The sequence below is a fragment of the Nymphalis io genome, chromosome 30, assembly GCF_905147045.1.
Source record: "Nymphalis io chromosome 30, ilAglIoxx1.1, whole genome shotgun sequence".
In the NCBI taxonomy this organism is placed as follows: domain Eukaryota; kingdom Metazoa; phylum Arthropoda; class Insecta; order Lepidoptera; family Nymphalidae; genus Nymphalis; species Nymphalis io.
The window spans coordinates 4977234-5003784 of NC_065917.1; the positions used below are offsets into that span (position 1 = coordinate 4977234).

Sequence of the window (26551 nt, forward strand, 5' to 3'; positions counted from 1 at the left end):
TCTAGTTCTTTAACTGAACGTTATTTTAACAACATATACCATAATTTCAATGTTTCACATATATTGGGCGTCCCGGATGGCGATTATATTTTATATGGCTTATTGTTAGTATAAATACTATCATAGGTCGTGACGTCTATGACGTGACGTGACGTGACGTGTACTGTCCTAGAAAGTTTGAATGGTATTTACAAACTCATATCTAATTTCAATTTCATCTATATATTTAAATATATAAATGAAATTTTAAGACAAACTTTTAATCTGATGTAACCGCCTGTAGAAATATTGGTCATAATCATACTAATTCGGCATTAATCTGACCTATCATTGGTCGTCTATCACGACATAAGATGCTATCGATCAATGACCTTTCAGTATACAGCCTAATTAGTTGTTTTGAACTTCAGAAACCATATTAAAATATGGTTATTAATTAAATATGGCCGCTAACTAAATGTTTAGTTTGATTTTTATTTAAATTATATTCAAGATCAAAATAAAAAAAAATATCGTCGTTTTACAGCCTTGAATTAAATCTAAAGCTACCACTGGTTCGGAATGTAGATTCTATCGTGAAGAACCGGTAGTCAAGTAAGGTATCCGGTTCACCATTTTAATTACAGCGTCAAACAAATACAATAAAAAAATCCTGAAGGGATTAATTAAATAATGTATTTTTGTTTATTAAAAGCCTTTATTTGAAATGAAGTCCACCAAGTAGCCAAGATACTCACCAGGTAAAAAATATCCCAAGAATTGACTGGTCTCATGTCCTTGGACTTCTCTATGGTGAACAGCTTTACCCCCAAGTTGGTCATCAAGGGTAACGGTTAAGATAGCGGCCGCCCCCATCTTATCCTGTGTTGCCTTGTTGCCAAGCCAGAAGTGTACATCATGGGAGAGAGTTGAGTTTTCAGCACCTGATGTCTGTGGGAAGTTTCAGAATATGACAGCTTAATGTCAATGTGCTTACGAGTGTTAGGATTAGTTTCTATTCTTGACGTAATAAAACTATTTTACAATAGCGTATATTACTACTCGGTAGCGATAGATGGCGTTGATTGAAACTGTCACATTCCTGAATCGCCCTACCGATTTGCTACTGATTATATATTGTGGGGAAGTGATATGTTAAAATGTTCACATCGCGAATTAAACACCATGGACAATGATCCTACCCAGAGACCCGTCTGTAGTTGCAGACGGCGTTGCCACCACTGCAGGGGGCCATCGCCCCGAACAATTAACCCAAGACCCACACGGGCCTGAGTGGACATTTCTGAGGTAAAATGATCACAAAATCTTTAGTTATGTGAACACTTGAACGGATGAAATCGTTACCTTAGTTTTATTAACCATTTGAACCTCGATACTACTTCGGTTAATACACTAATAAGAATGTCTTTAACGGCGCGTTACACGTATCACAAAAACGACCGGTTACTGATGTGCAAAAACGAATAGTTAAATATAGGAACCAGGAATAAGATAATAAAATATCATAGACCTATTTGGATGAAAGACTTTTTGTAACATAATATAGCAGAACTATTACGAATCCCCATGGAATATGTAAATCGAAGGTTTGCTTATCTCGACCTGCCATTGGAATAGAATAAAGATAGGTAGATAAATATTCGTCATACCTTTAAAACGATGTAAGAGTCCCCATTATAAAATTTTCCATATTGCTGTTCTTCAATCGTCACTGGTTCGAATTTCTGTAATATACAAAGAAAAGTATTGTAATACTAACTTGTCAAGCAACTTTGCGCAGAAAACATAGTTGTACCGCCGACTATCAATAGTCTATATTGATTAGATTCGGTTTGAAGCTCACTCAAATAGACTTATTATAATTATTTACTGGTAGGGCTTTGTGCAAGCTCGTTTGTGTAGGTACAACCCAATCCTCAGATATTCTACCTAAAAATAGCAGTACTTGTTATTGTTGTTTTCCGGTTTGTGTGTAATTACAGGCACAAGGGACATAACATCTTAGTTCCCAAGGTTGGTGGCGCATTGGCGATTTAAGCTATGGTTAACATTTATTACAATGTATTGGCATTGCACCAACGCCCATAGACATTGGTCTATGGGCGTTGGTGACCACTTACCATCAGGTGGCCCATATGCTCGCCCGCCTACATATACATTAAAAAAAGAAAATATTAATGTCACTATTTATTAGTCTTTAGTCTTTGTTTTGTTTTGTTTTGTTTTTCTGGCCACGTATAATGGACGCTCTCTGCGGCTGGACGAACATCTGACAGAATTGGAAGTAGAGTTAAGTCGTATTAACTGGGATATAGTAGGTCTATCAGAAGTCCGAAGACAGGGCGAGGACACGATGACACTAGATGCCGGTCACTTACTCTACTTCCGAGAAGGACACCAACCATCCCAAGGTGGCGTCGGCTTTTTGATCCACAAGTCACTCAGATGCAATGTCGTGGAGGTTGGCAGTGTGTCGGCGAGGGTGGCATACCTTGTCTTAAAGATAACCGAGAGGTATGCCTTGAAGGTTATACAAGTGTATGCCCCAACGTCTACATACACTGACGAAGAGGTCGAAGCCATGTACGAAGACATAGTGAAAGCTATGTCTCGTACCAATACCTTCTACACAATTGTTATGGGTGACTTCAATGCCAAAGTGGGAGTACAAGAAGATGGTGAATCGAGGGTAGGAAAATTCGGCTATGGGCGCAGAAATCATCGGGGACAAATGCTGGTAAACTTCCTCGAGGCTCAGCGATTATTTCTGATGAATTCATTTTTCCAGAAAAAGCCCCAAAGGAAGTGGACCTGGCGAAGCCCCGATAACATAGCGATGAATGAGATCGACTTCATTTTATCCAATAAGCGCCAAATATTTAGGGATGTCTCCGTGATCAACAGGGTAAACACTGGAAGTGATCACCGCCTGGTAAGAGGCACCCTGAATATTAACACTAAAATAGAACGATCGCGGTTAATGAAGTCGACTCTTAGACCAACTCTGCCTCAGGTCGAAGCTGGTTGCGAAAGCTTCCAGCTGGAACTACAGAACCGATTTGCCATGTTGGAAACCAGGCAGGGCATTGACGACGCCACCAATGGTCTGGTGCATGTCATCCGCGAGGTAGGCTAGAATTACTTTCGACAAAAGAGCAATGGACGTAAGTCGAAGCTCTCAGGCGAAACTCTGAACGAGATGACGAGGAGACGAGAACAGCAGAACATGACGCCATCTGAGTGTCAGGCACTTAACAGGAAGGTTAAAAAACTAATAAGGCGTGACACAAGACGAGCGAATACCCGGAATATTGAAGATGCTATAGCACTCAATAGGGGCTCAAAGGTTTTTGCAAAGTCACATACCTCCTGTTGTCACCTGACAAAACTCAGAACCATACAAGGCACAACCGTCACCTCAAAACCAGAGATTCTCAGAGAAGTCGAAAAGTACTATGGCGATTTATACTCATCACGAGTACCTCCACCTGAGTCCCACAGTGCGGATGACCCACGAGCCACACTAACACGCCATCTATCAGACGATCTTCCCGACATCGATTTGGGCGAGATTAGGATTGCTCTCGGGCAACTTGGAAACAAAAAGGCTCCAGGAGATGACGGAATTACCTCAGAGCTTCTCAAAGCAGGAGGCACACCAGTTCTGAGAGAGCTGGCTAACATCTTTAATTCCGTCCTCCACAATGGTATAACACCGAAGACATGGAGCAGAAGTGTGGTGGTGCTGTTTTTCAAGAAGGGCGATAAAGCTCTTCTGAAAAACTACCGCCCCATTTCACTTTTAAGCCATGTTTACAAATTGTTTTCGAGGGTAATCACGAATCGTCTTGCCCGAAAATTCGATGACTTCCAACCCGTGGAGCAGGCTGGGTTTCGAAAAGGCTTCAGTACCGTAGACCACATACACACACTAAGGCAAATAATACAGAAGACCGAGGAATATAATCAGCCTCTATGCCTAGCGTTTGTGGACTACGAAAAAGCCTTCGATACCATCGAGACCTGGGCTGTTCTGGAATCCATGCAGAGATGCCTAATTAATTGTATGTCCAGGTGGTAAAGTGTTTGTACGAAGCCGCAACCATGACCGTCCAAGTACAAGATCAGAGCACAAGACCAATCCAATTGCATCGCGGGGTAAGACAGGGAGATGTAATATCACCGAAACTCTTTACCAATGCATTGGAGGACGTCTTCAAGACGCTCGATTGGAACGGACGCGGCATTAATATAAATGGCCAACACATTACACATCTGCGATTTGCCGACGACATTGTCATCATGGCGGAGACTCTGCAGGATTTGGAAGAGATGCTAAACAGCCTGAGCGATTCTTCAAGACAAGTAGGTCTCGGGATGAACGTTGAAAAGACCAAAATTATGGCAAACCGTCATGTATCCCCGAGACCAGTGATCGTAAATGGCTCTCCACTTGAAGTTGTGCAGGAATATATCTACCTGGGCCAAACTATACAACTTGGCCGGCACAACTTTGAGAAGGAGGCTAAAAGAAGAATACGTTTGGGCTGGGCGGCATTCGGGAGGTTACGTCATATTTTTGAATCGTCGATCCCACAGTCGCTTAAGACCAGGGTCTTCAATCAGTGCGTCCTACCTGTAATGACTTACGGTGCCGAAACGTGGACACTTACCGTAATTTAGGGTTGCTCAGCGAGCAATGGAACGCGCGATGCTTGGGGTTTCTCTGGCAGATAGAATCCGAAATGAGGACATTCGCCAGAGAACTAAAGTCACCGACATCGCGCTTAGAATTAGCTCGCTGAAGTGGAAGTGGGCTGGTCATGTCTCCAGGCGCATTGATGGCCGATGGAGCCGACACGTGTTGGAGTGGAGACCACGCTTAGGCAAACGTAGTGTAGGACGCCCTGTGACAAGATGGGCCGACGATTTAAAAAAGGTGGCAGATTCGGGATGGATGCGGACTGCCCAAGATCGGGATGGTTGGCGTTCTATGGGGGAGGCTTTCGTCCAGCAGTGGACGGCAAAAGGGTTAAAAAAAAAAAAGTCTTTGTTCATTCAACTATTATAAGAGATTAGCCAACTGCGTAGGACATATAATAATGCACGAGTGTGTGCGCAAACACAGGCGAACTTACTCTACCCTAGCTCTCAAAATCCGATGGAACGGCAATCCGACACGACCGGAAAGAGTTCAGGCGCAGGGCCAACGGTTTTAGGTGCTTTTCGAGGCACGGGAGTGTACAGACTTCAAGAGTCCGGGCTGCTACTGAGAATTATCGACAAAAAATCTCAACAACTTTTTATTATTCACCGAGGAACCCGGGGTCTGCGGCCTTATATGTATATATCATAGCCACTAGATCGACGAGACATTTAACTATACACTATTTACGTATTCATTATCACAGTACCCTTGTGGTGGACTGTACTTATCAAAGATATTGGAATGAGGTCATACAAATTTAGTACTTTTTATAGATTTTATATTTTCCTAACATCCTAGTAATGCTACGTAGCCATACAATATAAGTAGATGGTACCTACCTAAGCGGGCTTACACAAAGCCCTACAACCAAGTAATCTCGTTAAAAGCTTTTCCAATAAAAATATAATTATAAACTAATTCACATTAATTTCTTAGTAATATGAATCATTTTATTAATAAATATTTATCTTTAAATAAATGATCGATAAATATATCTTTTGATGTGTAGCGATAATAATTAAGATTATATTTGAAACATAATTATTATTCCGCTTAATATATCTTTATGATAGCAGTGATTAGTTTTGTATCGTTGAAAACATTTTTTTATTACATCACTTTTAAAAAAGAACGCTTTATATATATACCGTTACCGTTACAGCCTGTGAATGTCCCACTGCTGGGCTAAAGGCATCCTCTCCTCTTTTTGAGGAGAAGGTTTGGAGCTTATTCCACCACGCTGCTCCAATGCGGGTTGGTAGAATTCACATGTGGCAGAACTTCAGTGAAATTAGACACATGCAGGTCCTCACGATGTTTTCCTTCACCGTAAAGCACGAGATGAATTATAATCACAAATTAAGCACATGAAAATTCAGTTTTTGCTTTTATATATATGTCAGATAATAAATTTAAGCGGTTATACAACATCACTTATTTTATTAGAACAGTGATTGACATCTTATGGGTTACTGGTCGGTTGTCAGAGATCAAGTTGTGAAAAAATATAAGACGGGTATTTTATTATGCAGCCGATTGATGGAAATATAAAATATTATGGTGTATCTGTCAGTAGCGCGTGTGATCGTTTGTCGAGCGACCCCCTTGGTCTCTTGCTCTCAGGACAGCGCCAGCGCTGGATTCACTGACTGATTTAATATAATCAACATATTGGACGACAATGGCGGCCGTTTAATTTATTATTATTATTCTTAATATTATTTTATTATGTTAAGGATTAGAAATAAATAAACTTGAGGTTGCTTTGTAACCAAAGAAACGACATTTAAAGTTTATTATTCCGTTTTTCCTCACCATTCTTTATTACTTTTCTTACTCAATAATTATTTTTTAAAACATCAAATCTTTTTTTAAAGGTCATCATCAAATTTTTTTTGGTATCATATATAACCTATTACACAAAATATAAATGTCAGTATATATACATATATATGTATATATATATATATATATATATATATATATATATATATATATATATATATATATATATATATATATTGTACCTTTGTTTGTAATGGATAAACTCATAAACTACTGAACGGATTTTAAAATTTCTTTTCTATTTATTTACTAGCTTATATGATGGACGTATTTCGGCCACAGTGGCCAATCTCAAGAGAGATTGAGAGAGAGACAACACAGGAACATATAGACCCACTTCCAATTTTCAGATTTTGGACTACTTATGAAAACATTTGACAGAAAAACCCATTAATTTTTATTGGGATTTGATCCCAGGACCTCTGCATCTACGGCTCATATCTACATTAAATTAAACTAGTGATCGACCATTGATCGGTTCCTACAGATAATAATTTAGTTATTAATTTTTAGTTGTGAAGCAAAACTTTTAGTAAATAAATAAAGAAATGGCAAAATAAATATATTATATCGCACAAATATCTATTAGACAAATTATAGGATAAATCATAAGCGAAAGAGTATTACATGATCAAATATTAATCTTATTTCATTTTGACCACAGACTATAACCATTACCAAAAGGATGGATGTGTATACGTATGCGTAATTGCGTATGTGTGTAATGTTTTATTTTATTAATTCAAGGTATTTCTAATACATATTACCCAAAAAATATATCTTTCTGCAGTCCTCCTCTTTCAAACTTTAATTGTGAAAAATTTTATTCTTCTTCGTCCACGCAATTGCCGTAAAAAGGTTTACAAAGTTTTTGCTTCACGTATTTATATATTTTTTTTTTATAGAATGGGAAGGTGGACGAGCATATGGGCCACCTGATGGTAAGTGGTTACCAAACGCCCTTAGACATTGGCATTGTAAGAAATGTCAACCATCGCTTATAGCCAATGCGCCACCAACCTTGGGAACTAAGATTTTATGTCCCTTGTGCCTGTAATTACACTGGCTCACTCACCCTTCAAACCGGAACACAACAATATGAAGTATTGCTGTTTTGCGGTAGAATATCTGATGATTGTCTGGTACCTACCCAGACGAGCTTGCACAAAGCCCTACCACCAGTAAACCAGTGTACATCATAGACTATTCAAGCTCTCGACCAATGATATCGCGTCAATTCAAAATCAAAGTTGTTAATTTGTCTTTACTCCTGTGGTAAGAATAGGATTATATACAAGAACGATTTTCTTACATATAGTAAAATTATATATAATGCGTAATTAAATAGCGTCCGTACGTGCTTTAGGCACGGAAGTGTCACACTTCCAATTTCCACTCCGGGCTTCTATTTAGAAGCTTCGAAAGATAACTCCATTAACTCTTCACTTTTTTATATCTAGCCATTAGACCAACGAGGCAGTCAAATTTATATCATAACAATATAACAACCGGTACACAAGTAATAAAAACTTTTTGGTATGATTTAGTATCTACTTACTTCAATTGTCCAGATTTTTATCCCTGATTCCTGGCCCGCCTCTTCGAACGCTGGATGCTCCATAATTGATGTGATTCAATCAAAATAGACGTGCGTCAAAGAGGATAACCGTGTGTATTATGGTCGGTGTATCATAGATTATATTTTGTGTATTTAGAATACAGGGTGTTTGTATTCATTTAAGAGATAAAAAGAAGAAATTGTTCAAATTTTATTTTTATTTATTTAAAATGTTAAGGCAAACTGGCATATGGTACCACCTCCATATAGACATTGGCACGATAGATAATATTAACCCTCGCATCTATGCCACCAATCTTGGAAACTAAGATGTTATAACCCTTTTGCCTATTGTTACACTGGCCTTTAGATCATATAGATATTGATCTTTTTCCTTACTTTTCCTAGCCCGCAAGAGAAATCTCCGAAAATTCTGCCACATGTGTATCTACCGACCCGCGACGAACAGCGTGGTGGAATAAGGTACTTCTTTCTGAATTGACAAGTGCACTTAGCCAAGTAAAAGTCCCTAGCACTAATGTTTATTTAAAAGTATTTAAATAATAATTATTCTAAATTTGCACTGATCGATTTTTCTTTTTTTACTCTTGGTACACACGATTCGCGAAGATTATCTTGAAAGGGTGTGGAGGCGTAGGCAGGAATATTATATTGGTCTTGTTGCTAGTTCAGACTGGCGGGCAGAGCCAGTCTTTACGAGTTTCGATATATAATTTACTTCAATCGATAGTATTATGTCAGCAGTTGTATAAAAAGATTGGGGATAAAACAGTTCGAAACATCCAATTTACGAAATGTTTTTCCACTGGGAGAACATCAGTGGATATTAATGAAACTAACTCTGATACAAAAAAAAATTAAAGAGATCTCTCTAAGAAACTGGCCCACACTTCTCGTGACCCAAGAGCTGAAGCTTATTTAGCCCAAAGTATGAGTCTAGCGGTGCAGAGAGGCAATAGTGCCAGAATTTTGGGTACAATGCCACAAGCCAAACAATTAGTCAGCGTGTTTTTCTTATAAATTTGTAATGAGTATTTTGTTTTAGTTATAGAATATATGAATAAATATAAACAAATATTTATATACCGACGAGCCGGTTGGCGTGGTTGGTAGATACTTGTCTTTTCACGCCGAAGGTTGTGGGTTCGATTCCCACCCAGGACAGACATTTGTGTGCATGAACATGTCTGTTTGTCCTGAGTCTGGGTGTAATTTTCTATATAATTATGTATTTACAAAAGAAAAGTAGTATATGTAGTATATCAGTTGTCTGGTTTCCATAGCACAAGCTCTATACAAGCTTAATTTGGGATCAGGTAGCCGTGTGTGAAAAATGTCCCAGGATATTATTATTATTATTATTGTATATTGAGCTGTCTTTAAACCGCCTATATGTTATATTTTATCTCCGCTATCGTTTGTTATCACTCGTGAGTCATGTGTTCGCCAAAATCGATAGATAAGGACTACGAAAATTCGGTCGTTGTAAATAAAAAAAAACTGGTCCTTATGCTGTTATGCGTCATGTTTATAAAAGTTATTCTTACTGTATTTTTATGCTAGCGCTTTATAATTCTGAATTGATAAATATTTTTCATACAATAATTCATCCCCTTATTACTAACTTAGCGGTTAATTTTTAGAAATCCTCCCTTATTACTAACCTACTGTGTTAAAGGCGTGGGCAATTTTCCATGGCGCTAGTCCCGATTGTTTGGGCTTCTGGACTTTTTTATCAACTTTTTTCTTAATATTTTTTACGTCTAAGCGCATTAATATGTATATATATATGTTTTCAAGTTGAATTTATTACGATTGTAAAAAAAAACATTAGTATTCAAATTTAAATGTTTATTTAATTATTAATATTGGAAATTGATATTACATGTACATATATATAAGAGGCATAATTGCATACAATCCAATGTTGGAAACAGTGGTTCTGCATCCAGAGGTTGGTAGCGTGGTCTGTAATGATAAGAATTTAAATTATTTAAATTATATATAATACTAACAATTCTTGAACACAATTTAATTAATGTCGTCTCTCTTTCACGTGTGTCCACCAATTCGAGTTGGAGCAGTGTAGAATAATGAAGCTCACGTTCAGCCTTCGTCGGACATTGATCTTGGTGGAATGGAAATGCGACGCTGGTTTGATATCGGGTCGTGTTCTATTGGTATATTATATATATATATATATATATATATATATATATATTATGGTCATATTAGTCAGACTGTGGGACGAAGCAGGCGAGAGCTACGTTGCTCTTTGATGTATGTATGTATTAATATATCCATATTGATATCATCCAGATCAATTACAGGACATATTATAGTGCACAGGTGCATACACACAGGTGCACTCTCTATTTCCTAAATCTTAGCCATTAGACCAACGAGGCTTTCCATTAACTAGTACAGTTTAACTGCTCACTGCCCCGTCGCTGTTCTACTGCTGGGCTAAGGCCTCCCCTCCTTTTTTTGAGGAGAAGATGTGGAGCTTATTCCACTACGCTGCTCCGACGTGGCTGGTTGGTGGAATACACATGTGGCAGAATATTATTGAAATTAGCAAATGCAGGTTTCCTTCACCGCCAAGCACGAGATGAATTATAAACACAAATTAAGCACATACAAATTTAATGGTGCTTTAGTTTGAACCTTCGATCATCGGTTAAGATTCACGCGTTCTAACCACTGGGCCATCTCGGCTTTATACCACTAACGGTTGTTACTTAATATGCAATATCTTTAAAAATACTGCCACCTCTTAATTACAAACGTACCACGCTTTCTAAAAGCTTGTCATTTTTGCAGCTGATATCGTCGACTGAAGTTCTAAACATGGCGACCTCTCGCGGATTATTCGAGTCAGGTTGGAACTTGAAGCTGCAATAAAAGTACAAGACAACATAAAATAGGACGATCCACAGAGGTGACTCGATTATGACTAAGTGTAAAACTCAGTCAGACAGACAGAGGCATCAATGAACGAAGCCACCTAACATACTTCAAGGAAGTCAACTGGCCCAAATTCCGAGTCAATAGGTACATTAAAACATTATATAGTGCAAATGAAATATGTCTCGCTATTTTTTTTAATATTCTAAGCTATGACTAAAGAAAATCTGTCCAGCTGCTTGAACATCATCAGCTCATTTATAGTATTGGATTGAGAATTTTTAACCGGTATATTGTTTTCGAAATTTAGTATACTGTGACTTTAATGATATGACATGGTGTTTCTGACATGGTGCGTCATTTAAAATAGGATACCCAGTTCCTCACCAAGGAACACAGCATAGCATATGGAGTTTAAACTCATTGGAATGGTCTCAATGGAGAAATTATAGATATATACTCTTTCCTCTAAAGAGTATATATCTATAATTTCTCCATCTTTTTATCTATCTTTTTAATTTATTAAGTTATATTGTAAGCATTTTAGAACATACTTGCTCCGTGCTCGGGCTATTGGTTTCTCTGATGGTTCTGTTGGCTTCGATTTAACTGCTTCCTTCGTTGCTTCAGCACTGTCAGCTTTATAATCTGTTGCAAAGTGATTATTAGATAGCTAAACATTGATACTACCCGCGTTAAACGTCAAAGGTAGGTAGCGTGAGTTTCTATGAAATTTCTCCATATCTGAAGGAAGAAAAAGTTTTGAATATCGGGGAAGTTGGAATAAAAAATTTGGAAGTCAAAATAAAGTGTTATTTATAAGTAGTTACGTGGAATAGTGTTGTGTTATAAATAAAGATATATTAATCGTGAATTGTTTGTAGTACATAATATAACAGAGCTATAAGCGAATAACATGGAATATGTAAATCTAAATTGTTGCCATTGGAATATAGATGAAGCCAATAATAGATTTTTGCATTCCGGTTTGAAAAATGAATGAGCCAGTGTAATTACCGGCACAAGGGACGTAACATCTTTGTTTCCAACGTTGGTGTCACATTGGCGATGTAGGAATGGTTAATACTTCTTACATCGCCAATGATAAGCGGTGGTGTCCATATAAAATCAGGTGGCTTATTCGCTCGTCCGTCTACTTATAACATAAAAAGTGACTTGCTTATTATATTATTAGTATAACCAAATATCAGACCCAAAGAATCCTTATATATGTCAGCGAGCTCCTTTTCAATCCTGGCTTCTTCATCATCCTTTTGACGATCAATTTTTTCTATATCCTTCAGAGTGTCTGGTCGAAACTGTTTATTAAACTCGATTAATATTACCATAAAATTTGCAATAAAGAAGACTTCTTTATTGTTCACACAACGATGATACAAGACATACATATATAAAAACTAAAAAAACAAAAAGTCTACGAGGGCGTTTATAATGCAGTGATATTAATAATCAAAGTATATTTTTGTCGTATATATATGATATATCTTTGCGCCGCGGCTCTCTACTCCCTTGTATGTGCGTAATGCGTATACTACAAACTTTTATGTTAAAAAATAAAACCTTTATGTATGGCAACTTTTACAACCCTTGTACCTATTTTGTACTGTTAATGTATACACCCTGTGATTTGTACATTTTAATTTATACATAATTTTTATATACATATTTTTTGTTATTTATTAAAAAATATTATATTACATATAACCTCCAAACTAAAGGGCAAGAAGGCTTATCCTAGCATTTACGGTTTTACTAATATGGCTCAGTGGTAGAACATCAATACTAATCGAATATAGTGGATTCAATACAAGCAAGAATAACTGAATTTTAATGTCCCAAATTGAGTGCTTTGCTAAGAAAACATAAATAATAAAAAAAATATATATATTAAAAAACAAAAATAAAATTTTGGTGAATAAAGTTATTTTTTCATTAAATAAGAAATATGTATGTATCATATGTAAATCTATCATCAACCCGCATTGGAGCAACGTGGTGGGTTAATCTCTAAAACTCCCTCAATCGCAGAGAAATTCTTAAGGTATTAAAGCAAAATATTGTCACTTACATTTTCTAACACTTTCTTGGTCACTTCTTTCGTAGTTGCCACTTGAACGGTGGTAGAAGTAGCGTTGTCATCGTCGTTCTCTGCTGAAGGTTCTTCGTCCAAATCTGGTGGTAGTTCTGTTTGAATGAGATAATATCACGTAACGAAATACTGTGGCTATGTCATGTCATGATTATTACAACTGACCGCTTCCTAGGTTTATGGTAGATCTCGCCTGGATTCAAATCCGAAGAATAAACAACAAATTAACAACCAACTAATGTTCCATTTATGGGCTAAGCTTTTGGGCAAACCATTAAGAATATATTTCACGAAGCTTCTTCAATGCGGCTTATGATGACGAAATTAAATAAAAATATATACTAATATAAATGGACGTGAATTGTAACTAAAAAAATAATTGAAAACATCGTGAGGGGTCGACCACATGAGTATATCCCAATCCGTATTGGAGCAGCGTGGTGAAATAAGCTCCAAACATTCTCCTCAAAAAAGGATATGAGGCCTTAGCACAGCAGTGGGACATTCACAAGCTGTTACTAAGATTACCTTTCAATGGAGAGTTGATCTCAATGACCTCTTGTCCCATGGATTCCGTCAACGATTTCGTATGTTTGTTCGCTCCTAAGACAGTTACGAAACATAAAAGGAATATAAATACGACACGCATCTTGGACTTTTAGTTTTTCAATGATTTTCAACTGTTAATAAACCAACTGGATTTAAATTTTTTGTTGTTATAATTTTATAATATGACAACATTTATGGTGTTGCCATGGTCGATATTTATCTGTCATAAATGATTAAGGTCTTATGTAATAGCTCAAGGTTAACATTTTTGCCGAAAACAAGTATTGAAATTATTGTTATATATTATTATTTATAATATATAATTACATTATATATATAATATATTATTTATATTAACTGCCTCGTTGGTCTAGTTGTTAGATCTAAGGCCACAGACCCAGAGATCCTGGATTCAATTTCCAAGTCGGGCCAATAAAAATTTATTTCGTATTTCAGTAATTCTCAGTAGCAGCCCGGAGTCTGGAAGTTGGAAGTGTGTACACTCCCATGCCTCGGTAATCACGTAAAGCCGTTGATTCTGCGCCTAAACTCTTTTTGGTCGATTGAGATTGGCCGCCGTGGCCGAAATCAATCTGGAGGACATTATTGTTATACATTACATTAGTAATTTACATTATAAGGATGAGTGGTTCATTTTTCACCCAGAGGATCGGAATTGCAATTCAAAGGGGAAATGCTGCTGCTCTTGACACCATTCCACGCGGTCACGATTTATAATTTTAAATTTTATTTGTATATATTTAAGGTATTAATGTAAATAAATTATAATTATATGAAAAGATTTATAAATTTTATACTTAAATTAAATACTATATAATTATATATATATATATATATATATAATTATATATATATATATATATATGTATATATATATATACATATATATATATATATATATATATATGTTTTATTATATGTGTTTAGTGGGATGTAGATATGTGTAGTTTATTAAAGGCCTAGTGGTTAGAACGCGTGAATCTTAACCGATGATCGTGGGTTCAAACCCGGGCAAACACCACTGAATTAACATGTGCTTAATTTGTGTTAATAATTCATCTCGTGCTTGACGGTGAAGGAAAACATCGTGAGGAAACCTGCATGTGTCTAATTTCGTTGAAATTCTGCCACACGTGTATTTTACCAACCCGCATTGGAGCAGCGTGGTAGAATAAGCTCCAAACCTTCTCCTCAAAAGGGAGAGGAGGCCTTAGCCCAGCAGTGGGACATTAACAGACTGTTACTGTATTAAATATTTAGTATCTCCTTGTATGTGTACACTTACCTGTTCTCTTACAAAATATCTTGTCTGTGAGAGATCGCTATAAGCGATAAGACCGCCTTTGCGCACCATTTTTTTTCTTTGATTGTTTCCTGCTTCTCTAATCTTATATATGCGTTGTGCAATATTTATTAAATAAATAAAATAAATAAAGATCTAAATATTATGATGATAACGTCCTCGTAACCGGTTTCGGTCCAATCAGCGTTTTTTAAGCTTCCGGCTGCTACCGAGAATTTACTGAATGAAAATACTTTACTTGGTGTTAGGTGCTTTGTACAAGCCCGTCTGGGTGGATACTATCCACTGATCAAATATTCTACTAACAAACAGCAATTCTTGGTACATTATCTTCCGGTTTGAAAGGTAAGTTAACCAGTGCAGTTACACTAACTTATTATAAATATATAATTATATTATTAGCTGTTACTTAGTTGTATGGGATGGATGCTTTGGTTTCCTATAACTGAGGGAGCATATAGATTTATAGCTCGCATAATGTATTCAAAGCTTGTCATGTGTATTCCTTGTTGGAGATCCTATTAAAATAAAATAAAAATAACAAAATTAGCGCGATCAAAACCGCGGCGCAGTGCTAGTTGTTAAATATTTAACGCATAAATATGTTCATCAGAATCACGATACAGCAATGCCGATCCGTGCCAAGTATTGGCGTTCCTCTGAATAATTAAGGCCAAGTTGCATTGACACGGTGCCAATTGATTGATTATTTTTAAATCAATCTATTGTCAATGTGATGTGTACGCATCTTTATATAGATTAAGTTCAGGGCTGTGCTGTTCGTTCGACTCTTTTGTTTATGATTTCTTCTAAACTGGAAAGATCCGGGTAAAACCGGTTGTTTTCGGAAATCCGGAATTTTCCGATTTAAGAATGGAATTGAGGTGCCACCTAAAATAATATATGTGGTAAACGAAAATCATCTAAATATGTATTTTTATACGACTGCCCAAAAAAGGAGTGTATTGTTTATAGAATTCATGAGTTTGTTTGTTCTACCTTAACTAATAAAGACCAGATTTGGATGAATGGGTTATCGTTAGAATCCTTCTGCTGGTGGCAGGGCTTTGTGCACACTCGTCTGAGTAGGTACCACCCACTCATCAGATATTCTACCGCAAAACAGGAGTACTTGGTATTGTTGTGTTCCGGTTTGAAGGGTGAGCGAGCTAGTGTAATTACAAGCACATGGGACATAACATCTCAGTTCTCAAGATTGGTGGCGCATTGGTGATGTAAGCGATGGTTTACCTTTCCAATATTCATGGGTATTGGTGACCTCTCACCATCAGGTGGCTCGTCGCGCAGACTATAAATTCATTCATTCATTCAAGACAGCCGTGTTTTTTTATTTTAAAAACGATTAAACATTGAATTATAGAAACGAATACGGTTTTATTTCAGTTTGCAAGGTCCGACAAAACAGCCTAACAAACATTGAAATAAAAAGTTAAATAGAAGCTTTCATACTTAAAGGTAAGGCTTTGTGTCCGTTCGGATAGGCTCCACCAAATACACACATCATATTTTCTGCTGCCAAACAGTTCTGATGTTTTTTAAGAAATAGTTTATCAAAAAGGTTTTAAGCAAAACGTTTTTATTTTTATTTTAATAATAATAATATCTTTATTTTACAAGCATCAAGGCCCATACTTTTGGTACATGATTACACATTCAATACATTCAAATCGCACATTAATAATATTACATACGTACATTAAGAATCACAATCACAAAATTAATAATAATAATTAAAATATATAAGAATCAATGATTAACTAATTAATGACATAAAACAAGCAAATAATACAGATAAATTAATAAATTTAAAACATCAGTATCAAAAACTAGACAATCATCATGGCACACCTAGATCTTGAAATTTATTTATTTACTTCGGCTTCGCTCGCGATATAAATCAGAAAACAACAATTTCCGAAGCTCTTTCTTAAATGAAGAATGTTTATACAAACTTCCATCCCCTTTATCACTACCTTAAGGATTAAATTTTTAACGTTAAGGGATTTTCAAGATGGACCGACGATTTTAAAAAGGGTGGCAGGTACGGGATGGATGCGGACTGCCCAAGATCGGGATGGTTGGCGTTCTATGGGGAGGATTTCGTCCAGCAGTGGACGGCAAAAGGCTGAAAAAAAACATATTTTCATGGTCCCCCAGAAGTGAATTCAAAACTCATCGCGGAAAACGGTCGTGAAACGTCAGAAAGTGATAAGCGACATTGACCGTTATTATTATAACATTTCAAGAACACGCATCAAAACAGTATATCAATACAAGTCGGTTGTCATCATTTCACGTATGAGTAATGAAGTGAGTTCTTACAGAATAACAATGTTGATTTTTAATCGATTCGAAATCACTTCGTCCCGGCTTCGCACGGGTAGATAAGAAGTAAAGTGTATTTTGGATAGGATTTGCGTGAAATCCGTTTTTAATGAGCGTCTACGTCAAGGAGTAACTGTGATCTGGTACCGCTGGTTTTTTAGTGGGTATTCCGATGTTCGGGGCGCACTCGGCGCCTTGGACACCGGCGAGCCCCACATATCCCACTGTTCCCGTTGGAGGAAATGCGTAATGCGTTTTTCAAGCGAATAAAAATAAAAACGAGTAATTATGATAAATATCAAGTCAATCAGTTGGATCGTTTAGGAGATTTCATGATTAATGGTATTTCGCTTATGTATACAGATTAAGGTTACATTGAACTGTAATCGGCCTTCATCTAGCCCTCTTTAATTGCGTGTGAAATTTCAATACCAATATTCATTATCATATCAACACTTTGCGTTAGTAATGGTTCGTCAATCGTTAAACGCAACCGATATAATTCGATGCCAACTTCCTAACTGTACGTTTGTGATGAATGTTTAATTAAAATTTGGGTTCTGTATTTATTTTTGATTATCTATGCTAATAAATAAAATTAAATTGTCCTTTTGTGATTTCAAAATAAATGTCTCTTTCAAAACTAATATTGCTAGTTACCGAAACCAACGAAATCATTTTTTTTATCTGACTGTCTCTTTGTTCGGGCTAATATTTAAAACGGCTCAATATTACAAATTGAAATAACCGAATTATCATAAGATATATTTCAAGGCTCGGTTTACTTTTATGTTCACTACTATTACGAATTCTGTTAAATTGTGGTGGTAGGGCTTTGTGCAAGCTCGTCTGGGTAGGTACCACCCACTCATCAGATATTCTACCGCAAAACAGCAATACTTAATATTGTTGTGTTCCGGTTTGAAGGGTGAGTGAGCCAGTGTAATTACAGGCACAAGGGACATAAAATCTTAGTTCCCAAGGTTGGTGGCGCATTGGTTGTAAGCGATGGTTGACATTTCTTACAATGCCAATGTCTAAGGGCGTTTGGTGACCACTTACCATCAGGTGGCCCATATGCTCGTCCACCTTCCTATTCTATAAAAAAAAAAAACCACACTTTACTTGAGAGAAGGCACGCTTTTGAAATAAGATTTGACACTATTTTATTTTTAAATGTACTATGCACAGCTTCTGACATATATAATGTATTTAGTATAAGAACTCCTTAGAATAATTATATCACACACATTATTTTTAGACATTCCGCCCATCAAGAACACCGTACTTTTTTATTTATATGAAAATGTAGATTATATTAAGTGAAGGATCACGAATTAGTCATTATTTCACCAAAATCGGTTGATACTTTATTGCTATATATTAAAATAATAAGAAATATATATTTATTTTACTAATTAATCTTTTGTATTTATTTGTTTTCTTTATTCTAAATACTTTTAATAACTATTGTTGAATATCTGCCAGGCTAGTAACGACCATATATTTTATATACATTATTGCACGACAAAATTAATAGCACAAAGAGGGGGCGTAACGCTATATGCATTCCGTAGTCGTGTGGGTCAGATATTAACTATTCATATAATATCCTCCAGACCGATTTCGGCCACGGCGGCCAATGTCAAGAGAGATTAACCAACGACGCAGGAGATATTATAGTGCACAAGTGTGCGCGCAAACACAGGTGCACTCTCTATGATCTAACTCTCATAAACCGATGCGACGGCAATCCGACACGATCGGAAAGAGATCAGGCGCAGGACCAACGGCTTTACGTGCTTTCTGAGGCACGGGAGTACACACTTCCAAATTGCAGACTCCGGGCTGCTACTGAGAATTTTCTGACAGAAAAACCCAATAACTTTTTATTGGCCCGACATGGGAATTCAACCCAGGACCTCCGGGTCAGCGGCCTTATATTTAGCCATAGACCAAGGACTTTATTACTATTCATATATATCTCAGTTAAGTAGGTAAGACATAAATAGTAGACAAGGCTTACCGTGTCTGTGTGTGTTTTATTATTTTACTGCGGAACCCTAAATAGTGACTAACGTTCTTAATATAGTTACAATATTATAGGACAGAGACGCACAAAAAGCTATGCTATTTGAAGCTAAACAATATACGAGTGAAGATATATGACAATAAATCAATATTTTTATATATAAATGAATCTGTTTGTTCGTAAAACTTTAAAATGTTTAAAGTTCTCCGTTAGATTCACTGATTTTAGCGGACGGAAAAACAAGAGACAAATGGCGGGAAACCGTTTTTATTTTTTATTGTTCTATTTTTAAAATGTCATCTATTTAATGGTACATACAAACCGTACAAGAAAAGAGGTTTTACTGAAACTTTTTACTTATAAACTACAAGTAAACTTTTTCACGGACCTATTATTATAAAATACCGTACAATACCGTACCGTAACAACCTGTGAATTTCCCACTGCTGGGCTAAAGGCCTCCTCTCCCTTTTTAAGGAGAAGGTTTGAGCTTATTCCACCACGCTGCTCCAATGCGGATTGGTGGAATACACACGTGGCAGTATTTCAGAGAAATTAGACACATGCAGGTTTCTTCGCAATGTTTTTTTCACCGTAAAGCACGAGATAAATTATAATCACAAATTAAACACATGAAAATTCAGTGGTGCGTGCCCGGGTTTGAACCCACGATCATCGGTTAAGATTTACGCATTGATACCACTGGACCATCTTTAAAGTAAAGTGGGTGATGTCGCTGGCGAAAACAAATAAAATTGAGAAATATTACTAAGATATCTATATCCTTAATCCATACAACTACGTTGTTAAAAAAAGGCGCGCTAATTTAGGAATTTTGTTATTGGCGCGACTTGTGATTTGTTGAATGTGTTCAATTGTGTTATTTGGATTTTTAAAAGTAATTGAGTGAGTTATTTATATCAATTTAGAGATTTTTATAAAATCAGTTTTACTTTTGGATGCTGAATATAACTAGCTGACCCGTACCCGCTTCGTTGGGCGGTAAACATTTTTACTTGTGATGAAATTATGATTGTGGTTCGGTTAGTACTGTGTGTAGACTATGGCGTCAATGGTCCATACATGTGGCTTGATGTATCTTGATGATGATTGCGTGAATCTGTACGTAGAAGTAAAACTCCTTAGATATAACAAACTTATATGTATTTAAATAATAACGAACAATATAAAAATAATATGGAGTAATAAAATTGTGAAAAATTGTGTTCGTTGACAGCGGACAGCGATGCAGAAGTGTCAATTTAAGTTTTTTCTTAATCTTGATGGCGTGAGCTCCGTGACATTAAATACTCCTTTGTAGCTGTCATTTTCGTACACTTAATAGACTAATATTCTTAACACTGAGTGCTATGATTTATTTCCTGACTGCCAAAAGTCGCGTTGGCCGAACATTAATAAAATTGTAGCGCGTATTATATTTTAAATTATTTCTTAAGCTATGCAACCAAAAGCATACTATAAAAAACGAATTTTATCTTCATAAAATTTCGTTGGTTTCTAAATAGATTGACGTGTTGTATATATATTGTATATACTACACGGTCGCAGTTCCATACCTATATCGTATTATTTCTTTAAACATTCAATCAATTCGTTCAAATTATATACAGTAACAGGGAAAAGTATTTTGTTTTAAACACTTGAGACGATAAGCTTTTTTGATAATAATTCATAATTGTTGATATTATGACTAATAAACATGACCTAACGATTTAATTTTTTTTTTAATATAAAACACTACTTTTCTGACTTAAGTATACATATACTGTCGCTGACTTTTTTGTAGGCATTATCAAGTTCTACAAGTTTTTTCTAGAACTCAATCATCTCTCATCGTTAAAGCAGCGTTCGTAAGAAACGTTTTTTCGTTCGACCATTTTTTCTCCGACTTACTTTGCAAATCCGACTTCCACGAAAAAGTCTTTTCACTTTTCGGGTTAATAGCCTATGACACTCACATATAATGTGGTTTTCTGTTGGTAAAATAATTTAAAAAAACGGTTATCCAGCCTCATAAACTCACAAACTCTCTCTTTATAAATTAACCGTCAACCCCAACACGAGGTCACGTTTAAAGCAAAACATCAGATGCTAGGAGAACATGATTAAACGAGAGGTCGACAATTGTTCGCTTATGTATACTAAAGCGTCGTAAAATGATACTTATTACATTTACAGCAAGGCTGAAATCTCTTCAAACTTCTGTCAAACCCGATTCGACCTCTTTTATCCGGATCTGAGTCGGTAGATTTTTAATTAGTTTTCTGTATAGCACAGATTTAAACGTATTCGTTTCGAGTCAAAGCGATTTCTATCGCTTTTTTTGCTCGTTATTTTTTGATCACGTGACCTGTTCAAATGCTTATGTGTGTTTTGTGGTATGAATTCGATGAATTCGTCAATTAAACTATATATTCTGTCTGATTAAAAAACAAATAGTTCTTTTTCATCTTAATTATTATCACAGTAACAACGGATAGTTCTACTGGAGTGAGTAGGGTTTTGTGAGCTGTCAGTCAGAGAACAAGTCAGCTAGTGTTTAAGTGTTTAAGTGTGTTTTAGTTTTAATTTATTATGTAGGTGGAGTGGCGCATTCGATGTTCGAATACATAGCTGATAGGACATGGTCAACATAAGGAAACCCAATTTACTTGCTGTTTTGTTTTTTCTTAAATATTTCGCAAGGTTATTTTTTTTAAATTTTTTTTTACTGATTGATTGACGTAAAACGTCTATTTGTACGCCTCGGGGGTAAGACCGACTCGTACGCTGTGATGGTAAACGAAATGCCGGTATCTCTTATTACCTGCACGCTCGCTAATACGATTCTATCCTTATTAATCTATATCTTTATATGTATAAATAAGCGAAGTACCACTCATCACGAGATTTCTTTCTTTCATATACTTTGTGCAAGCTCGTCTGGGTAGGTACCACCCTCTCGTCAGATATTCTACCGCAAAACAGCAATACTTGATATTGTTGTGTTCCGGTTTGAAGGGTGAGTGAGCCAGTGTAATTACAGGCACAAGGGACATAAAATCTTAGTTCCCAAGGTTGGTGGCGCATTGGCTATAAGCGATGGTTGACATTTCTTGCAATGCCAATGTCTAAGGGCGTTTAGTGACCACTTACCATCAGGTGGCCCATATGCTCGTCCACCTTCCTATTCTATAAAAAAAAATACTTATTTGATATTTGATATATGCTATATATTTACTATTTATTTATATATTACGCAAATCCTATGCAAAATACATTTTTCTCATCTTCTATCTACCGGTGCGAAGCTTAATAATTTTGTTAAAAAGCTATATTATATATATATATATATATATAATATAGCTTTTTAACAAAATTTTATTGGCATTGACTAAATACAGAAAGGATATATAAAAGGTAACATAACATAACCTAACACATGAGGTTTTGCCTTTCGTGTGGTTTTCTTGATTATCCATCAATTTTGGTAAGATTTTTTTATTTTGATTAAATTTCATGCAATAAAAAAAATGATTTGCATTCTTGTGATGTTCGAAACTGCTATAGAGGGCACGTTTAAACCAAAACATAATACCAGGAAACTATGAAGCGGCAGAGAAATAACATTTGGCATGCATTTTCAGGCTTTCGTTGAAAGATACATAAGGAATTGAACCTTATTGTTATTACAGCAAGATTGAGAGTTAATTTAAATAAATAGATATGAAATGGAACGGAAGTATGAAACGGAAGAGATTACATATTTCAGTTTCATTAAATTTGTAAATTGAACTTTATTGTTTGTGTATCAAGGTTTAAGATCCCTTTGAGAATGTACACTGATTATTATCTTCCATAACATCAACTTTTCTTCTTACATGCGAGTATGTTTGTGTGAGTAATGTAAGTACTAAGTATTGGCGTATTACAAAGAATAAAATTATGAACAGCCGGTAGCTCATTGGTTAGAATACTTCGATCATATTACGAAGGTCACGGGTTCAATCCGAGTAAGCAGCACTAAATTTTCAAAGAAATATTAACCATTTCTCACATAACCAATGCACCACCAACCGTGGGAACTAAGACGTTATGTCTCTTGTACCTGTAGTTACACTGGCTCACCAACTCTTCAAACAACGTTCTGGCTTGCGCAAAGCCTTACCACCAAGTGAATGATTGCTTCCACTAACCTATAGTGGAAAGGTTGGGGTTGAAATAACTAAGCGCTTCCTCTTATGAACAGAAGACGCTTTCGCCTAGCGGTGGCAATGTCTTAAAGAAAAATCTTAAAGAAATACAGCGAGTTCTTATGAATAAACGACCCTTGAATTACAAGCAAGTATGTAGAGAATTACTAAGCATAGCATGCAAAAAATAAAAGTGGCACAAAGGGCGATGGAGCGTGCTATGCTAGGCATCTCCCTCGTTGATTGTGTACCAAAAGCAGAAATCCGACGAAAGACGAAAGTCGAAAATATTGGGAAGCGTATCACGAAGTTAAAGTGGAGATGGGCTGGACACTTGGCCAGACGAGAAGACGGATGGTGGACTAAAGTCGTCACGGAGTGGTGGCCTAGAGAAGCAAAAAGGCCAGTGGGCAGACCACCCGTCCGATGGTCAGACGATTTTAGGAAGATGGTGGGTGCTCAATGGATGCGACTAGCACAGGACCGGGAGAACTGGTGCGCCTGTGAGGAGGCCTATGTCCAGCAGTGGATTAATGTGGGATGAATATGATGATATATATATTTTTAAATAATGGGAAGGCTTGCATACATACATATATATATAATAAACATATATTTAATAAGTTAGTCACTATTCACACCGGTTCACCCGATTAAAAGAGGTCGAGTCGGTGTGATAGATACTCATATTGATCTTACCTATTTAATAACATTTTCAACCTTGTGGTGTTGTAAATAAAGTGTAATTTGTCATATTCAAATATATGTATCTCATGGCAAATGGTACCTCTTAAATTTCATGGTCTCCCAGTACTTATGTTTTGGTTAAAACGTGACTTCTTTGTAAGGATGTGGATGCATCATAATTTTTATTTAGTCCCCAACAATATTTTTTTTTTCATTTTAATATTTGTAAAATATTTATTTATTTACCATTTCCCAATTTTCTTTGTTATATACATAACGACGTGGTGTCGATCACGTGGGGCAAATCGTTGTCGGAGCCGCCATCAGACATGTTGTAGGCGCAAAATAAAAGTTCAGTCTCGTAGCACTGCTGTTTATTTGTTCGCTTACAATCGGTAATCACAAAATAACAATTAATTGGAAACGCAGCTAGTTCGGTACAAGAAGACGACCGTTCGCCGGAGTCCCTTTGCCAAGTTTCCTGCACGAGAGCGTTCAGCAAGCTTCAAGTGTCCGATGTCAAATCATTAACAACTCATAACTGTCAAGTGGGCACTCTGAATTCCTGTATTAACCTTACTCAAACGTACTACTTGACGTTTCCGAGAACCGCTTATGGACGGTGTTGTACTCAAATTATGGCGTCTTATCTTTGATTTTGCGACATATATAATATTTAGGCGGACGAGCATATGGGCCACCTGATGGTAAGTGGTCACCAACAACCATAGGCATCGGCATTGTAAGAAATGTTAACCATCACTTACATCGCCAATGCGCCACCAACCTTGCCATGTAGACTCTATGATCTTAAGAAATAGAGCGAGTTCTTACCAATAAACGCTCTTCGAATTACAAGCAAGTAATATATATTAGCTCGTCACATATGAAATTGGCGTTTTGTACGGGTGGAATATAAAGTCAATTTTTTTTTTGTAAAATATATTTAATTAATCATAGTATGCACTGTTATCTATACACTTTTGCCATCTCATAGTTAGGTCATTGATCCCTTTACTAAAAAAAACCATGGGGGCGAGAATCAATAAACTCTTTGCAGGCGGTTTAGACTGCCGCATCGAAGTTGAATTTTTTTCCTTGTAAGAAGTTGTCCAAATTCCGGAAAAAATAGTAATCTAGTCCATGGAGATGGATCCGCGGTAGATGTCGCAGACATTCCAATTGTAGCTCATCTAACTTAGTGGTTGTTTGTTGTGCAGTGTGTGGTTTTGCGTTGTCGTGAAGCAGCAGTGGCCTAGAGCGATTGACCAATCTCGGCTGTTTAGCAGCTAGTTCTTCCTTCATGGTTTGCAGTTGCTGACAATACATATCTGCCGTAATCGATTGGCCAGATTTTGGAAAGCTGTAGTGAATGACACTGGCGCTAGTCCACCCGCAAGTAACTTTTTCTGAGTCAATTTCAGGGTTTGAGGGTTCAGCCATTGCGACGAGCGCTTCCAATTTAAAATACCTTCATTATTGTGTCGGTTGACCAAAGCAACACAGCAGTCGACGCGTGTTTGCAAGTTCGATTCACTCAATTCATGAGGTACCCATCGTTCAAGTTTCTTTACTTTCCCGATTTGCTTCAAGTGGATTAATACAGTTTTATCACTTACCTCGAAGCCTGCAGCTATCTCTGAAGTGCTTTGTGATGGATCCGCTTCCACAATAGCGTTTAATTCTTCATTTTCCACTTTGGTCTCCAGCCGTACACGGAGTTGGTTCTGAAGGTCGAAATTTCCAGAACGAAAACGTTGAAACCAAAAACGTACCGTGCTTTCTTTTGCGACACCAGCGCCGTACACATCATTAATCCTTCGAGCTGTTTCTGCAGCACTGGTGCCACGGTAGAACTCGTACTCGTAAATATACCGATATTTCATGTTTTTCATTGTGCGGTAGTAAGCGACAAATGAATGACTGTTTTCAAAACTCAAATATACCAGCTAAATGAATTTATAAATTTGAATTTGGAATTCTTAACTAAAGAGGAGATATTTCAAATCAAAGTGTACGACAAAACGCTAATTTCATATGTAAGGTCCTAATATTTTACAATTGAAATAATAATTACCTTACAAAGATTGCGACTTGTTTTACATACTTTTAAGCAATTTTACCTATGAATTTTAAACGATGACTTATCTTTTTCTTTCAAATGTCAAATCAATGGTGACAGAATAAGTCAGTGTGTCACTAATGTTCTCCTGTATGATTTCTTTCACAAACGCCATATTTTAGTGCACAAGTGTGTGCCCAAACAGATGC

The 26551-nt window shown here is 36.5% G+C and overlaps 2 protein-coding genes across 4 annotated transcripts in view; both read right to left on the minus strand.

The window, feature by feature from the left end:
• The window catches only part of LOC126779916 (gelsolin-like), a 32784-nt gene extending 24570 nt beyond the window's left edge, over positions 1-8214 (minus strand). Inside the window, exons 1-3 of the mRNA XM_050504102.1 lie at positions 8112-8214; positions 1650-1724; positions 738-930 (exon numbers count right to left, since the gene is read on the minus strand). Of these exons, the coding sequence (XP_050360059.1) occupies positions 738-930; positions 1650-1724; positions 8112-8174 (331 nt within the window). The 5' untranslated portion in view covers positions 8175-8214. The remainder of the gene's footprint in view (positions 1-737; positions 931-1649; positions 1725-8111) is intronic.
• Positions 8215-9968: 1754 nt separating this feature from the next.
• On the minus strand, positions 9969-13821 carry LOC126780114 (uncharacterized). Of its 3 annotated transcripts, none has more exons than XM_050504381.1 (6): positions 13678-13821; positions 13129-13232; positions 12253-12358; positions 11594-11687; positions 10925-11027; positions 9969-10100 (listed from the first exon to the last, which is right to left on the minus strand). In XM_050504381.1, exons 1-6 carry the CDS (start codon positions 13796-13798, stop codon positions 10014-10016), a joined length of 615 nt encoding a protein of 204 aa, XP_050360338.1. In that variant the 5' UTR covers positions 13799-13821; the 3' UTR covers positions 9969-10013. The 3 variants fall into 3 exon arrangements, with proteins under 3 accessions (XP_050360338.1, XP_050360336.1, XP_050360337.1); XM_050504379.1 differs by having other exon boundaries at positions 13129-13244; XM_050504380.1 differs by having other exon boundaries at positions 10002-10100; positions 10928-11027; positions 13129-13244.
• Positions 13822-26551: the final 12730 nt, after the last annotated feature.

Bases quoted from the DNA above. Each gene is read 5' to 3' on its own strand.
- LOC126780114 (XM_050504379.1), bottom strand. From the start codon at position 13,798: ATGCGTGTCGTATTTATATTCCTTTTATGTTTCGTAACTGTCTTAGGA. The intron at 11,688-12,252 runs GTCTGATATTTG...ACTTTGCAACAG, and splicing joins CATATATAAGGATTCTTTGG to ATTATAAAGCTGACAGTGCT. The intron at 10,101-10,924 runs GTACGTTTGTAA...TTATCATTACAG, and splicing joins ACAAGCTTTTAGAAAGCGTG to ACCACGCTACCAACCTCTGG.